The 16,042-nt window shown below is 43.7% G+C and overlaps 1 protein-coding gene across 1 annotated transcript in view; it reads right to left on the bottom strand.

Moving 5' to 3' along the window:
• Nucleotides 1-215: 215 nt before the first annotated feature.
• LOC114636981 (complement C5) overlaps nucleotides 216-16,042 on the bottom strand; it is a 78,608-nt gene continuing 62,781 nt past the window's right edge. Inside the window, exons 31-41 of the mRNA XM_028785105.1 lie at nucleotides 15,906-15,968; nucleotides 14,701-14,782; nucleotides 13,685-13,742; nucleotides 8,686-8,788; nucleotides 8,289-8,363; nucleotides 8,070-8,175; nucleotides 6,978-7,061; nucleotides 6,247-6,336; nucleotides 3,112-3,195; nucleotides 1,622-1,760; nucleotides 216-737 (exon numbers count right to left, since the gene is read on the bottom strand). Of these exons, the coding sequence (XP_028640938.1) occupies nucleotides 599-737; nucleotides 1,622-1,760; nucleotides 3,112-3,195; nucleotides 6,247-6,336; nucleotides 6,978-7,061; nucleotides 8,070-8,175; nucleotides 8,289-8,363; nucleotides 8,686-8,788; nucleotides 13,685-13,742; nucleotides 14,701-14,782; nucleotides 15,906-15,968 (1,023 nt within the window). The 3' untranslated portion in view covers nucleotides 216-598. The remainder of the gene's footprint in view (nucleotides 738-1,621; nucleotides 1,761-3,111; nucleotides 3,196-6,246; nucleotides 6,337-6,977; nucleotides 7,062-8,069; nucleotides 8,176-8,288; nucleotides 8,364-8,685; nucleotides 8,789-13,684; nucleotides 13,743-14,700; nucleotides 14,783-15,905; nucleotides 15,969-16,042) is intronic.

Here is a 16,042-nt window from a genome sequence, read left to right as displayed (position 1 = left end):
AGGGGAAATAGATACTGAGAGGGAGAGGCAGCTGGGAGAGCAGAAGGCTTTCCTGTCAAGGACATAGAGAAAGGAGGGGAGGGGAGCAACTCCCCGGCCTGCTCAGGAGGCCAGGGCACTGGGGGTGACCTAGGGTCAAGGTTCTCTACTGATGCATCCCTCTCAACCCTCAGGTGTGCCTGAAGCTGAGCAGCATAAAATGACACCATTTTCAATACAGTTAAGTGCAAAGTCAAGCTTTTATGACGTTTTCTGTCCTTGGTATTTTTCTTTCAAGCAAGGCATGTTTTTTTTAATAAGGTGCTACATTTCAGTGGGTCTCTTCTTCCGGCCCCAACAAACACCCCTGACTGCTACCTTTACAGACTTGACTTGTTCCAGTTTATTGGTGCTGATGTTCAATAGCCTTGGGGGACCTGCCTTCATCTCCCCACAAGGCTATAGCATTTCACAAAGTCGTAACTCTTCGCTTGTGCTTTGCTATAAAGAAAGTGTATCAGATTCTAGGATAGGTTTCCAAGTGAACTTGGCTCCTAGGAGAAGGGGAAATGCCACAGACAGCAGGACTCGGGAAGGCTAGCTATGCAGTAGAACTTCCTCAGGCATTTTCACAGCCATTTAAAAAGATGTCTTCAGCAAATTGGTCCAGATTAGCTACAAATGCTTGACAGGACGGACACGTCGTATCTGTGGGCCAATATTCAATCCAGGTAGAAGAATCCAGAGGATATATATACCTAGCAAGAAAAAATGGAAACTGTTGGTATTGGTAATGGTGCAGAAGTGTTCCACACACACACACACACACACACGGAAGCCAGAATTCAACCTTGGGTGCTTTTCATGCAGTATCGACAATTTTATTTTATTTGAGACAAAGCCTCTTACTGGCCTAGAACTTGCCAGCAGGTGAGGTGGCCTGATGCGTAAGCCCCAGGGATCCACCTGTCTGTCTCTCCAGTGCTGAGATTACAAGTGTGCACCACTAATCCTGTTTGTTTGTTTTTTAAGACTAATTATTTATTATTTGTTTAATGTGTGTGGCTCTTTTGTCTGCCCGTATGTTTGTGTACCACACATGATGCCTGGTGCCTGCAGAGCCCAGAAGAGAGCATACAATCCCCTGGAATTGGAGTTCCAGGTTATTGTAAGGCATCATATGGGCACTGAGCTTTGAACCTGGAGCCTCTGGAAGAACAGCCTGTGCTTTCAATCACAAAACCATCTTTCCAGACCCACGTGCCTGCTTTTGTTTTTTGCTTTGCTGTAGGTTCTGGTCATTGACATCAGTTCTTCACGCATGCAGAGCAAGCACTCTACTGACAAAGCTGTCATCTCAGCTCACAAGGCCAGCTCTTTATAGACAATAAGGTGCATATTTAAACATATTTACAATTAAAACTCTTTGCATATGAAGGAGCAGGCTGGTGGCCAGAGGATGTGAACATGTATTCTCAATTCCCCATCAGGCTCTTGGATGATTGATCTCTTAGTCAAGGCTTTAGGTACAGTGATGGTGGCCTACTCCTAATGATTCGTTGGTTGAAATTAAGGTACCAGTGGAATGCAAATGTATTAAAGGACAGTCAACCCAGAGAGGAGATCAACGCTGGTGACTTACTTGAAACTGAAATTGTGTTTGATCTGCAGCGCCTCTTTGCCCATGATTAAATACTGCTTTCCTTTCAACAGGTTGGCGTTGGTACAGCTCGTCTTTTTAATGAAGGTGACCTCAGAGTCTCTCTCAGCAACGGCTTCCCCTGAGACACACACAAGGCAGCTTATCACAGTCACATTAATCTTAGTCATGACCTCTCTCGAGCTGCTCTGATCCTCAGAGAGGTGAATATTGCTGAAGATGTTCTACTCCTGTGGTTGACTGAGACTCTGGAGCCAGACTGTCTGGGTTAAAGCCCAGAAGTGCCACTTCCCACTGTGTGGCTCTGGCCACTGATGTATACTTCCTATAGTAAGGCCCCTCATCTGAGCGCTGACATGGTGTTACTGCAGAACTTCTAGGGAGGCTGAATGGGCTATACCACAGGAAAAGTGCCGAAAGCAAAGCCAAGGCCACTGTTCAATGGCTGTGCGTTACTCATCTCTATGTGTTACGTACCTAGTTAACCACGTATTTGTAGCTGGTGGTGGTCTGCTTTCTAGAAAGGCACATGGTGTGAAGGGATCACAAACTTAAGGAAAGATAACTTTTGGAAGATAACTTTGGGACTCCTAAGAGACTCATAAATAGCCATGACTTGATACTTCTGCCCAGAATGCCGTCTTCTCCATGAAGCCTGTTGAGTTTCATGTGTGTTTAAGCCTACCTTCCTGTCTCAGAGCGTCGGCTAAGCCCTCCTTGTTCATGTCCGTTGTAAAAGTAACAGAGACTGAATTTGGAGTCTTGAACAGGTTAGGTAAGCATTCTAGCGCTGAGATCCCCCCCCCACTCCTTTTATATCTTCAGACATAAATCTAATCTCCCCCTCCTCTCCCTGCCCTCCCTTCTCCTCTCCCTCTCTCCGGCTCTCTCCAAGAACAAAGTGTTTTCTGATTTGAAATTCTTGGCAGAATTTACAAAGAAGATGGATGTCAATAAAAACGCATTATGATTCAGACGTACAATCCCACCTATTGGAGAATTCACAGTCACTGAAATGAGAGATTGGTTGTTTGAAAGATATCAATGGGGCAATAAGCTTAAGTTATTTAATAAATCACTTACTCCTTTTTAAATGTGCTTTAAGGGCCAGCAAGATGGCCCATCAGGAAAAGGTACTTGGTTCCAAGCAGAATGACCTGAGCTCAACTTCTGCAAGTTGCCCTCTGATCTCTCCCATGCATGCCACAGATAATCGCATATGCACACACGAATAAATGTGATTTAAATGGCCACTTTAAGTAACTTAAAGCGAAATACTGAAGACGAAAGGAGGTTATGGCTTTAGCTGACATGCAAAGCATTTGCTGAAGTCTGTGATAAGCGGATTCAATGAGAGACAGAGGCTTCATGAAAGTGAGACCCCTGCTCCTATAGTCAAGTCAGCTCCTCTATGTCGGATACAGCGCCTGGTTCATAGAACACACTAAGTGTTGGAGAGGAGAAGCTCTCACCTGCTTTGTAAATATCCAGAAGAGTTGCAGTGTACTTGACAAAAATGTTTTCTTCAGTGGTTGATGTGATCTTGACCTTATAAGCTGGTGAAAACAAACCAGGGTGAAATAAACACAACCAATGCCACCCATAGTAGAAACTGGGGAATGCCATACCCAGTGGAAGCCGGGGCTTGCCATCAGGTGAGGAACGAGGATGGCAGCGGTCAAGGGTGCCCTGAAGTAGCTCTCATTCATTCCAAGGATCTCCCCCCACCTCAGCAAAATCACTAGATTAAAAAAAAAATGATGATGAATTCAAAGGAAAGAAATAAAGAAAAGAATCCAAAGTCCATTCTGACATCAGTAATTGTACTGAGAAGATACTGTGGAGAGCAATGATACCAACATCAGGACCAGGGTCACTTAAGTTATTTAATAAATATCTTCCTGTTCCTTATGTGCCTCATGGCCTTGAGCAAACATTTAATGTCCTTGATGTGATTAGATACATTGATCAAGGCAACTCATAGCAGAAAGAACAGCCTATGGCTTCAGAGAGTTAGGGTTCATGATGCAGAGCTCAAGATGACAGAACTGCTGAGAGCTTATATCCTGACCCTCCAAGTGGAGGCAGACAGGGGAGGGGAGAGGAAGGGGGAGGGAGGGAGGGAGGGAGGGAGGGAGGGAGGGAGAGAGAGAGAGAGAGAGAGAGAGAGAGAGAGAGAGAGAGAGAGAATAGCTTGGACTTTTGAAATCTCCAGTGACATATTTCCATCTCAAGCAGGTCGACCAACAGCGGATCGGGTATTCAAGTGTATGAGCCTATGGAGACGCTCTCATTCAGGATCACACAAGGACTTAACTCTCTCAGGGCCTGGAGACAGCCCACCGCTGCACATGGAAACGTAGATCTGAGCTCCGGACAATGAGAAATAAGAATAGCCTGAAGCACAGAAAGCAACTCTACAGACAGCAACACAATCAGTTAGTCGTCTTCTGTGCTTTTAAAAGAAATCTAAAGTAGTAACCTTTTTTCTCCTCCCCTGTTCTACTGCCTCTGGTCTATCCAATGTAAGAACACACAGCTGAAATCTTAAGACGCTGTGGCTTTTCTCTCCCTCTCTATCTCTATCTCTTTCTTATTTTTTAAAATTATGTGTATTTTAAATTTAAAATTTTTATTTTATTTAAAACTTTTAAATTATTTTAAATTATTTTTTCTTTTTTTTATTGGATGTTTTATTTACATTTCCTATGTTGTCCCCTTACCCCATCCCCCACCCACCCCGGAACCCCCAATCCCCTCACCCCTCCTCCTTCTTCTCTGTGGATGTAACCTCTATCTACCCCCCCTTAAATTATATTTTTAAATTATCTGTGTGTCTGTGCTGGGTTTGTGTTAGGGTCTAAGTAAAATATTAAGACCTAGATGGGGCTGGAGAGATGGCTCAGCGGTTAAGAGCACTGACTGCTCTTCCCAGAGGTACTGAGTTCAATTCCCAGCAACCACATGGTGGCTCACAACCATCTGTAATGGGACCCAGTGCCCTCTTCTGGTGTGTCTAACAGCTATAGTGTACTCATGTAAATAAAATAAACAAATCTTTAAAAAAAGAGACCTAGATGGAATGTTAAGGCCTAGGTTACCAGGCTGGCCTGCCATTTTCGGCCGTTACTACTATTGTAAGGAAACTTTCTCATGTGCTGTTTCTGTTGTAATGAGGAAACTTTCTCGTGACAAAGTTGATTACACATCCTGTTATGTTCCATGCCATCGAAAACCAATCACGATAGAAGTCAGTAGAACTGCTTTGCAGAGTTACCCACAATATGCTTGGATCTGAACCAACCATATAGTAGCACTCCCTGCATCTGTGTGCAAGCTTTTATGGTATTTGCTTTTATAACCTTCCCCTGGGATGGACCCCAACATAGGAGAGACTCCTGCACTTATTTAGAATAAGATTTCCATACTGAGTAGGAGTCAAGTAAAGTTTAAGTTCCCAAGACTCCCCTGGAAACTGAGATCCTGCTTGGCAGAAAGAGACACGAATGTGGGCAACTGACATCCTGATTGACAAGTTAAGAAAGGAGTGTTAGACAAGACCCGTCCTGGTGGACAAGACATGAATGTTAAACAAGGCAAGACCCCTGACACAGTTGAATACCCCAACCAATGGGAGCAGGATAAGTGTACAACAAAGACATGTTCCTAAGGAAGTCCCTATCCCTAAATCGTGATTGGTGGGATAACTTGGCACAGATGTTTGTAAAGTTCAGGCTTAAAAAGCCATCTAGGAGCTTGACTCAAGGTCATGGTTCAGCTCCTGAGCCTGGAACATGGCCCTGATCAGTCAATCAGTCTTGGGGTGTGGTGGTCAATAAGCCATCCCTATTTGACTGAGATTGGTGTTTGAGTGCTTTGTGCAGTGATTCTCAGATCCCAATAGTTTGTGCACATGTGTGGAGGTGCTCATGGCGGCCAGAGGCTGGATCTGTGGAGATGGAATTACAGGCAGTTGAAAGCTGCTCAACATGGGTGCTGGGAACTAAACTCTGCAGGGAGAATCTCTTGTGTACTATGTGAAAACATCACTTGTCAATAAAAATCTGATGGTTCATTAGCAAAGGCAGGAAGTAGAAGGTGGGAGTTCCTGTAGAGAGATTGGAACTCTGGGAGATAGTCAGAGGTGGGTGATTCATCCCAGACGCTGAGGAAATTAGACTAATGGAATGGAGGAGAGGTTAACTAGTCATGTAGAAGACACAGACTAGTGTAAATAGGTTATAGAAGTTATCAGCTAGTCAGGGAATGAGCCAAAGCATATGGTCTAGGCATTTATTCACAAATGAATAAACCTCCAAATTGTTATTCGGGAACTAGGGTGTTTGTGGAAAACCAGAGGTTATAAAGCTCAGCTCCTATGGAAGAACATTACACATGACTAACCACTGAGCCATCCCTTAAGTCCCAATTTCTGTGGTTTTTCAAAAGCTTTCTTGAAATAAGTGTAGTACCTCTATTCAAACAAGGGACCCGAAGGAACGTGATATTCACATAGTGCCATAGTGTGCAGTGTCTCACCTCTCTAACTGAACACGCACTGATGACACTTTGTGTTCAAAAGGGCTCTGTTGAACATGTACACTCACCATATGCAATCTCTGGTTTACAGGCTGTTTCTTTCCTGGTGTCTGCAGAGATGGCCAGGTCCAGTTCTGCCTGCAGCTGCCCACAGTCAGCTGGATCGTGTGAAGAAGGGTGAGAGTTAGGTTAGTCTACTGAAGCAGGCATTCTCCGTGGGAGTGAACAGTCTCGAATGAGCCCCAAGACAATCTGGGATCATTTATACAAACGTCATATTCTTAAGACCTGTCTATTTTCTTCTCTTTGATGAAATGAAATATTGTAAAACGAAAGTGAAACCAGCTGACCAAAGTCTTGAACATGGACTTATGATTACGTTTGTTCTGTTCGACAGCCAGCTGTTCAGAAATGCACATCCTTCCCTTAAAGAAAGGGAGTGGGGAGTAACTTTCCATTTTCAGAGTCTAATGGAACATAAAATGATTCCCCAGAATTAAGAGAGGAAAAGACCTGGTGGCCAAGCCCCGCCTCTGTTCTCTTTGGCTATTGTCCTTTGCTTAAAAAAAATAAAAAATAAAAAAGTAGGTGAAAGTAAAAAGGAAGCACATTGTGTCCCCTGGACCCCCAACAAATGTCTGGGTGGTCTTTGTGGGTTCTTGAACAGTGTCTCACCAGAGTGTTTGGGAGCTGTAAGGAATTGTTACTTTTCAGTCAGCTTCAATTATGTATCGACTTCAGAGAAAGGATTGTTTGGCCAAACTTCAGACAGGCAAAGGCAGACTGAGCAGGCACTTACCTTCAACACATTTGCAAGCCGCTCCTTCGCAGACTCTCTGAAGCCTGGTGTCAGAAGTGCTATAAAACATGGTGCACTGCTTATCTGTGAGGACACAGATATGGTTACAGGAAGTGGTTGAGTTGAAACACAGTATTTATTGGCCATTGAGTCTCTTGGAAGGGGCCTCAGAGATGGTCAATCCCTGTCTTTTAAAAGGGCTCTAGGCCCAAGGAAGTTAAATTATGAATTAGGTATCCTAAAGAAGACCCCCCTCCCTCACACACATACTTTGTTATTTTGCTCTATGTCAAAATTTTACTGTTCCATAGTCATTTCTTATCTCTCTCTCTCTCTCTCTCTCTCTCTCTCACACACACACACACAGGCATACACACATGAAAGACATGTGTGATAGATACATATACACACATATGCATATATGCATGTGTGTGTGTGAGAGAGAGGAGGGACTAGCTGTGTTCTATGTGATTCCAGAGGATAAAACTAGGGTCAGCATTTGCTCCACTTAAGGATTTTCTAACAAACAGAACTGTCCAGAGTGGATAAAAAGCTGTGCGTGATCCCTCACCATCTCAGAAGGAGCTGAACTGAGTTCACATGTACCTGATGCTACGCTACATACCAGGGTCATGAACATGTGTCAGGACTGGTGGGAATGTCATAAAACCATGTAATCTCAGTGCATGGTGGCAACTGTTGATTTGTGCCAATTGTGAGAATACAGAAAGGGTGGGGGTCTTTCTGGGAGGATGAAAAAAATTGGAACAGCAATCAGGCTCCTCTAGAGAGGAGCGAGTCAAGGGACTCAGGCAGTGACTGCCACAAAGGACCCTGAGGCAAAGCATTTTAACGTTGAGGGTGACATAGTCCTGCTATGTAAAAAAGGAAGACGCTCAAATGTGAACTGATTGGCTTGATTACAAAGTTGCTTGAACGCAGAACTTAAAAATGAGTGTATAGGTTAGACTTTCTGAATTATGCACTAAGAAATGCAGTCTGTAAGACCACGGGCCTCCTTGCATTTCTAAGTTATAGGAAGATGGCAGCAGGGTCTTCTGGGAAACTGTAGAGTAGATCAGAACCAGTTACCTGGTCTATGATACTCGTACACCGTGAAGATAGCAGGATTCAGAAACCCAACTCGGAAAAGTTCAAATATCCGGAACCGGACACAAAGGAAATCTCTGGAGGGAATCTGTTTGAACAAAGCCAAGGTTTTAAGGAAGGTACGGGGAAGAGGTATTCACAATGCTTTTCAGCCTGTGACAATGTAGTGCTAAGGTGCGGGTGCCAGGAGGCGGAGCTTACCGAATTCAGTTGCAGAATAACATGGCCATCTTCGATCTGGTAATCAGTAAGGAGTTGATCCACTCCTTCCACAAGCTAAGGAAGAAAGGGGAAGGAAGTCTGAATTTACTTTTCTAATCTTCGTGTTTACTACACTTCTCTGTTGACGGAATATTAAGTCACACCATAGCCCACTACTCTGAGCAGAAGGACGGTTCCTTTCTGGCTGGAGCGCATCACTGCGCATGCTCCTAGTTCATTTTCACGAATCAAATCACAGTTACAAATTTGTTTTAGAAACAATGCTTTGGGCGGTTGTATGAGAGTGAGATAGTGAAGTAAAAGACTAGAAGTTTGCCCATAAAATAACATAGGAAAGAAACCCAAGCATTCACGACATCTCAAAGAGAGCACTTGCAGCACGTAAGTCTTCTTGGTTTGCTCCGATTCCCGTCGGCAGCGATATATCCATTACTGCATGGGAGGACCCAGAGGCTGACTCCTCCTTGCTGGGCTTGTAGCTAAAATAAATCAGAGACTGATTAATAATCCAGAGATGGATTAAATACATAATAAGATTCTTTAAGAAAAGGCCCTGTTACTTAGCAACCTTTATTTACTTATTTATATTTTTTTGAGACAGGGTCTCACCATGTAGCCATTGGCTGTCCTGAAGCTACCTGCCTATGTAGACCAGGCTAGCCTCCAACTCACCGAGATCTACCTGCCTCTGCCTCTCTAAGTGCTGGATTAAAGGCGCGTACCACTACACCTGTTATCAGCTTTTAACATTTTCATTTGGTTCTGTGTATTTAGTTATATGGGTCAGACCCTGGGAGCTTTCGCGATGCAGAAGATCTATCCTAATGATTTCCTTGAAGGGCAATCCCAGCACACTGCCCATCTGGAGCATAGAAATCATCCGCTCCATGACAACAGATGAAGAAACTGGAGCTAGAGTTCGGCACTCAGTCAGGGTTATACAGTTGGTTCATGCAGAGCAGTGTATGAATCCAGGTTTCTTGAGTTTCATTCTAGGTTTGCTTTTTTGGTTTTTGTTTGTTTGTTTGTTTTTGTTTTGTTTTGTTTTTTTGAGACAGGGTTTCTCTGTGTAGCCCTGGCTGTCCTGGAACTCACTCTGTAGATCAGGCTGGTCTTGAACTCAGAAATCCACCTGCCTCTGCCTCTCAAGTACTGGGATTAAAGGTGAGTGCCACCACTGCCCAGTATTATTCTAGTTTTTCTAACAGACTACTTCCAAAGCAAAGTATTAGTTGTGTATCAGAAAGAGACATGAAACCCTAACACTAGCCCTAACCCAGGGAATAGATCAGAACAAAACACACTACCACGTCAGCAGTTCCTTCCTGTATATGTCAGATTGTGCTTGGTTATATTTTTTTTCTTTCCTTTACTCTTGTGTGTTTTTTAAGTTCTTGGGCATGGGTACCCCATGAAAAAGAAATAAGACTCTAAAGACTGTTGCCTAGGAATTTGGGTAGTTTGAGTTTAAGAAGAAGCAAAGTGGGTAAAATAGGAATTCATATTCATTCATGTTCTCTCCACCCCCAGAGGATCGGTCAATCTGGGTCATGTCCAGTCTCACTGAGCACTTTCCACAAATCATCTTCTTATTTTTGAGAAGCATGAACACATGTTTTAAACCATCTTTATGACACGTGGGCTTGGGGGGGCAAATGTTCAGTGCTACCAGCAGGCCGAGCCAAAGAACTGAGGAGGAAGTGGACTGGGGCGGAGGCAGAGAGAGAGCCAGTGACACAAGGTGTCCCTGGGTCCCAGCCTCACCTCAGGAGAGCAAGATGAAGAGATAGTTCACAAATGATTTCGCCCTAAGGAACTATCTCGGGAAGTCAGGGATTAGGGAGCAGAAGTGTGAAGGTGTATCTTCTCCTCAGCCTCCCCATGCAGAGCACGCAAAACAGCTCTTGTTAGGAATTTTAAAAATCTCATTTACCACAATAAGTAAAGTCACTAAAAAAAATCCCTGACTCATAAAAATCTAACTCCATCCCTACCAAAGGAGCCATTTAGAAGGGCTGTCTCAGCATCCTCTTAACTGGGAAGAGGGCAGCAGGGGTTTCTGGCTCACAGATGCAAATACTACTTCTGCAGGATGCAAAAGGACTCCAGGGTGGAGAGTATCTGTGAAAAGGTCAGTGGAGCTTGATGACTAACGGTTGCCATGGGGACTGTTTCAATCATGGAACAGAAATCCTTCCTTCAAGAAGCCCTTTGCCTGCTGCCAAATCCAGCAATCCAAAATCGCCAGAGGCATTTTGTTGTAGAAACGAAATCCTTCCAGCCCCCTCTGCTTTTCTTATGAGTCTAACAAGAGGTTGAAAAGAAAGAAAGAAAGAAAGAAAGAAAGAAAGAGAGAAAGAAAGAGAGAGAAATAAAGAAAGAGAGAAAGAAAGAAAGAGAAAGAAAGCAAGCTACACGAAAGAGACCTCTGAACATGTGACAGTGCTGGCAATTATTTAATCAGGAGAGAATATTCGAAGGCAAAGAATGTCTTTAATGAATAAGGGCTGCTTAGTTACTTTGGAATCTACGCAGCCTAACTCCAGTGTCACAGAGCTAAAAGTAACTTCTACCTGCCTTTTTAGAACCCTCTGTCCCTAATCCGTAAAATAATGCATAAATAAATAAATAAATAAATAAATAAATAATAAAACAAACCTCCAAACCAAACCAAGATAAACCCCAAAAGATATGCCATGTAGTCTCCTTTCTTGTGTTGTGGCATTAGGCATCTTGTCAAGAATGTCACAGGAATGACTTTTGAAAGCGCCTTTTTGTTTACAGCAGGGTTGGGGACAATCAAAACTGGCAGAAACTCAGAGGTCAGACAGTCCAATATGCTTTATAGGAAAGTCCAATATTCGAGAACAAACTGCTCTGCTGAGGATTATTTGAGTGGTTTTCCCCCCTAGGGGCTACCCTCAAGTGCACCACCCCTTATCCCAAAGTGCTTCTCCAGCAGCCCCAGATGTCTTCTCGTCAGGTCCTGTGTACTGATTCTAGCTTTCCCCAGATGCTTGTTCAGACTACATTGTGATTCGTGCTATAGGTTTCAAAGAGTGTCACAGTGTTCCCTGTCTCTGGCACCGGAGAGAAGGGATGGCAGTTAGCAGGAAGAAAGCTGCGGGAGGTGACCTCAGAGAAGGGACATTGGGGTGAGAAAGGTTTGAGAAGAAACAGAAGGCAAAATGCCAAGGGAAAGAAGAAAGGGAAGGAGGAAGTTAGGAGAGAAGGAAGGAGGGAGGAAGGCTGGGAAGGAAGAAGAAAGGGAGGGTAGGAGGGAGGAGGGGGAAGGGAAGGAAAGAGGAAGGAAGGAAAGAAGTTAAGAAGGAAGGGATAGGGAGGGAGGAGGAAGAAGAAAGGGAGGGTGGAAGGAGGTAAAGAAGGAGGGAGGGAGAGATGGTGGGAGGGAAGAAGGCATTAAGGAGGGAAGGAGGGCTTCCTGCCAGGGAATGAAGCCTAGTGGTAGCAAAAGGCAGACACGTGAGAGTGGCTGGGGTCAGAGACATGGCTGAGAATGTTTCTTGGGACTAATAGTCTTACAGTACAAGGACTGAGAGAGGTGGATTAGATTCTGAATGGAGTGGGCACCAGAGGCCTTGCCTCTGCCTCTAATGGAGACTGTGGCAGGTCATGTAACCTCCTTGGATGTCAGCTCTTTTATTTCTAAAACAAAGGAATCATCAAAGTCCCTCCACTTAGAATTTAGCATTTTGTACCAATTTCAAGGTCCACATTAGGCATTTTGGCATCATATATGATTATGGGTATGTAAACCAACAAAATATGATTTGGGTTTTGCCTGTTATTGATAATACGAAGACTCAGGGAGACAGGACATGGCAGGTGGCTCTGGGAGGCAATGGAAACCTGAGTTTGTGTTCTAGCCCTGGCTTCGCTGCCAACAGTTTGCTCACTAAACCCAGAAGTGTGTGTGTTTTAAAACCAGGGCACCCTTCACAGACACACTAGGAAGGAGGCCATGGTGAGCAGACTTACTGACTCCAAAGATGCTCACCTCCTAATCTCCTGACCTGTGATGATGCACAGCAAAAGGGCTTTATACATGTGACTTGATTCAGGATTGGTGTGTGTGTGCTTTGTGTGTCTGCGGTGTGTGTGTGGTATGCATGTATATGTGTGCTTTGTGTGTGTGTATCATGTGTGGGGTGTGTGTGTATCTGTGGTGTGTGCTCTGAGTGTGTGTGAGTGTATGCAAGCCTGTGTGTATGTGTGTCTGTGGTGTGTGCTCTGTGTATGTATGAGTGTATGCATGTATGTGTGTATGCATGTATGTGTGTATGCAAGCCTGTGTGTATGTGTGTGCTATTTGGAGGCATTCACTGGACTCACAAGACACTTTATACTTTGTTTTTTGTTTTTCGAGACAGGGTTTCTCTGTGTAGCCCTGGCTGTCCTGGAACTCACTCTGTAGACCAGGCTGGCCTCGAACTCAGAAATCTGCCTGCCTCTGCCTCCCAAGTGCTGGGACTCAAGGCATGCGCCACCACTGCCTGGCGACACTTTATAAAGGTAAGATGAAGGAGAGTAGAGACGGCATAACAATGACAAGGATCTAATTCAGAGTGGGCTAACATGCTAGCAGCAATAGGAAACTAATAGAGTAACCAGTTTAGGGTTTTCCATTTAGCCAGTAGATGGTTTGACATCAACAGTTCAATGCTAGCAGCATCAGATGGAGCCTGAGCTTTGGGTGTTTCTGAAATTTCTGACCTGAGTGTGCAGCCTGAGCTGAGTGCAGTCTGCTGTAAGGACCAAGGTTTTGCTGGTGAATGAGATATTTTCCCCCCTGAGGACATGATCCACATGTGAGAAAACTTCTTTATTTTCTTTTCCTAATAATTATATCAGATACCTACCATTCTGAAAGATCATCAAAGGTTATTGTATTATTTGAATCAGAAGACAAAGAAACAAAACAAAACAAAAAGCAAAAAAACAAAACAAAACAGGAGAGATGACATAGGAGCAGAACTGGAGTTGCCTTCTAGAGTAAGCAGCTATTTAAGAATTCCTGCTGTATTCTACACTTAAAAACAAACAACTGACCAGGTGGTGGTGGTATACAACTTTAATCCCAGCACTCAGGAGGCAGAGGCAGGTGGTTCTCTGAATTTGAGGCCAGCCTGGTCTAGAGTGAGTTCCTGGACAACCAGGGCTACACAGAGAAACCTTGTCTTAAAAAACCAACAAAACAAAACAACTCCCCCCAAACCAACCAACCATCCACCACTGCCATCACCAACAAAAATGAACAATTGAATATTCTTGGATATGTTCAAAGGCTCAAATTGAGGGTACTGCAGCAAAAGCAAGACCTCAGAACCCACTTCGTGTTCTGGAACTGGGCTCACCTGGCACATGCTACTATGCGCTTCTGTCCAGAGTCACTGTATCTGGGGTTGCTGGATGCTGGCAGAGAAACACACAAACACATTACAAGGTAGGAAGTAAATGTTTCTTTTTTTAGTTGTTTTGGAACATGCTCTGATTGTAAATGAAAAAGTCTCTAAACAGACTTAAACATGATTTGTGATCTGGAAGTTAGCATTTGTGGAGATTTTAAAGCTACTGACCACAGCAGGATGTCTCCATTGCTGGAGAAGTGCTCTTCTCTCAAATATCTCACCTCCCTGAGGAGGTAAGTAAGTGTGGGCAATGTTTTTGAGAAATCTGCAAAGAGGAGGGAGGAGAGAGCTGCATCTGCTAGTGTAGAAGTTTCACAAAGGAACAGGCTGGAGTTACTGACAAGGAAGGTATCAGCAGGCATTGTGACCCTGGAGCAGAGGTCAGAGGAGGAGGGCAGGAGTATGCAGGTGAACTCCACTTTGAACATGGAAGTGCGACCGATTAGTAGAGGCACGGGAAGGTTGTATGCTTGAAGAAAGGTGGGGGAAACACATTTTAAAAACAACCATAAGTACTAGAGAAACAGCGAGGACAAAGTGGGTGGGGGGAGATGAATGAGGTTATAAAGAAACTGGGGGAGAAAGAGATTTCTTGAAATAGAATCCTTACACAATGTAAGAGCAATCCAAAGGGAAAGCAACCCGGAGCCGTACAACCTGCTACATTCTGTGCAACCTGCTACATTCTTTAAAAGCACCAATTACAAAATTGCAGTACCAAATGCATTCAGTTTAGCTGCTCTATCATTTGATATTCGTTTGTAATGGTAATTAAAATGGTATGTAAAATTATTACATCTATTGTAATAAAATGGTAGTAATGTTTACTCGGATGACAGCCTACTTAATAACTAGATGGAACTTTGTGGGGTTTTTTTCCACAAAATTTCCTAATTAGGGACACTCTCTACTTGATATTTTTAATGTGTAGCTAAAACACTGTACACATTAAGCTGTCTTACCGTCAACATCTTGGGTATCAATTTTCAAGTAAAAGTTGCAAAATTCCTCAGCGACACTAGTTTTGTGAACCACAGTTTTTACCTGTATTGGGATACAGAAATAAGAAGATTCCATGTAAAATGGGAAAATGGAAAGGCCATTGACAGAACTGTAACCGAGACGGGAGGGCCAGCGGCTTTGGTGCCCAGCACAAACAGCGCATGTGTGTGAGTCAGTGACTGTACATTTCAAACAAACACAAAGAACCACAAAACCACAAATGATGACACTTGGCCAAGCAAAGGCTAGCTCATTGGGCTAACACCTACTCCACAGGTTAGCTCCCTGAGCTAACACACCTCACTGCATGCAGGCTAGCTCCCCAGGCCTGCAGAGTCACTTCTTACTGTGGTCTCCGCTAACCTAAGAAGAGCTGACACCTCTACACACTCTTAAGGCAAACAAAGTCCTTGTAAGTGTTTGGGTGAGTAGGGTACCATCGGAAATAGATACACTAGCAGCAGCCAGAATGGAGGAAAACCAGACAACCCACGTTCCTCCGAGCCAGCTCATAGACGAGAAAAGTGGGAACATAATCAGAAGCATCAGTGCGATTTCTGCTCAGAGTGTGTAACTCTAAGCTGTGTGGACACACAAAGAACGAAGAACGTCAGCCCCCAAAGACACTGAGTAAGTAAATGAGACAACTATGCGATGAACCATACAACACACGTGCCGTGTGCCTCATAAACACACACACGCACACACAACGTAAAATTTACAGATCTCATACTGTGTAAAATGTCTATATTTTCTAAAATGCTTTATGTGTATATACAGCTTTGTTAGGCAACCTTTTCATTGTGCAAACATCATAGAATATATTTATACAAACTAAGATAGTATGACCTCACTAGCTGTTGTAGTTTTACGTGACTGTAATATAGGTAGCCATTTGTTGGCAGAAATGTCACAATGCCGTGTATGATATATGCAAAATATAGAAATTCCCACAAATACATGGAAGGTATGCATACAAGGACCACCAGTTATTATCTAAAACAAGCCATGAGAATGGTTAAGACATCAGAAAGAATTAGATAAATGAACCCTACTTTAGTCATGGTGATCCAAGACACAGTTCTGTGACTTTGAATACAGCAAGCTATTTTTTTTTCATGTTACTTAGACACACAGCTTTCCTCTACACCAGTCAAATACTCACGTATACTGTGGCCAAGCCACTGCTGTAGCCTGTGGTGACAATGAGGTCATCATTGAGGGGTACCTGGAGGGATGAATAGAGAAACCACGCTTTCATTCTTCGTTTGATACAGCGAAGAAAAGAGTTGGGGTGGCAGG

Source organism: Grammomys surdaster, unplaced genomic scaffold (assembly GCF_004785775.1).
Source record: "Grammomys surdaster isolate TR1022 unplaced genomic scaffold, NIH_TR_1.0 125098, whole genome shotgun sequence".
NCBI classification, from domain to species: Eukaryota; Metazoa; Chordata; class Mammalia; order Rodentia; family Muridae; genus Grammomys; species Grammomys surdaster.
The sequence above is the reverse complement of the archived record's forward strand: the minus strand, read 5'-3'. Positions and strand labels throughout refer to the sequence as shown.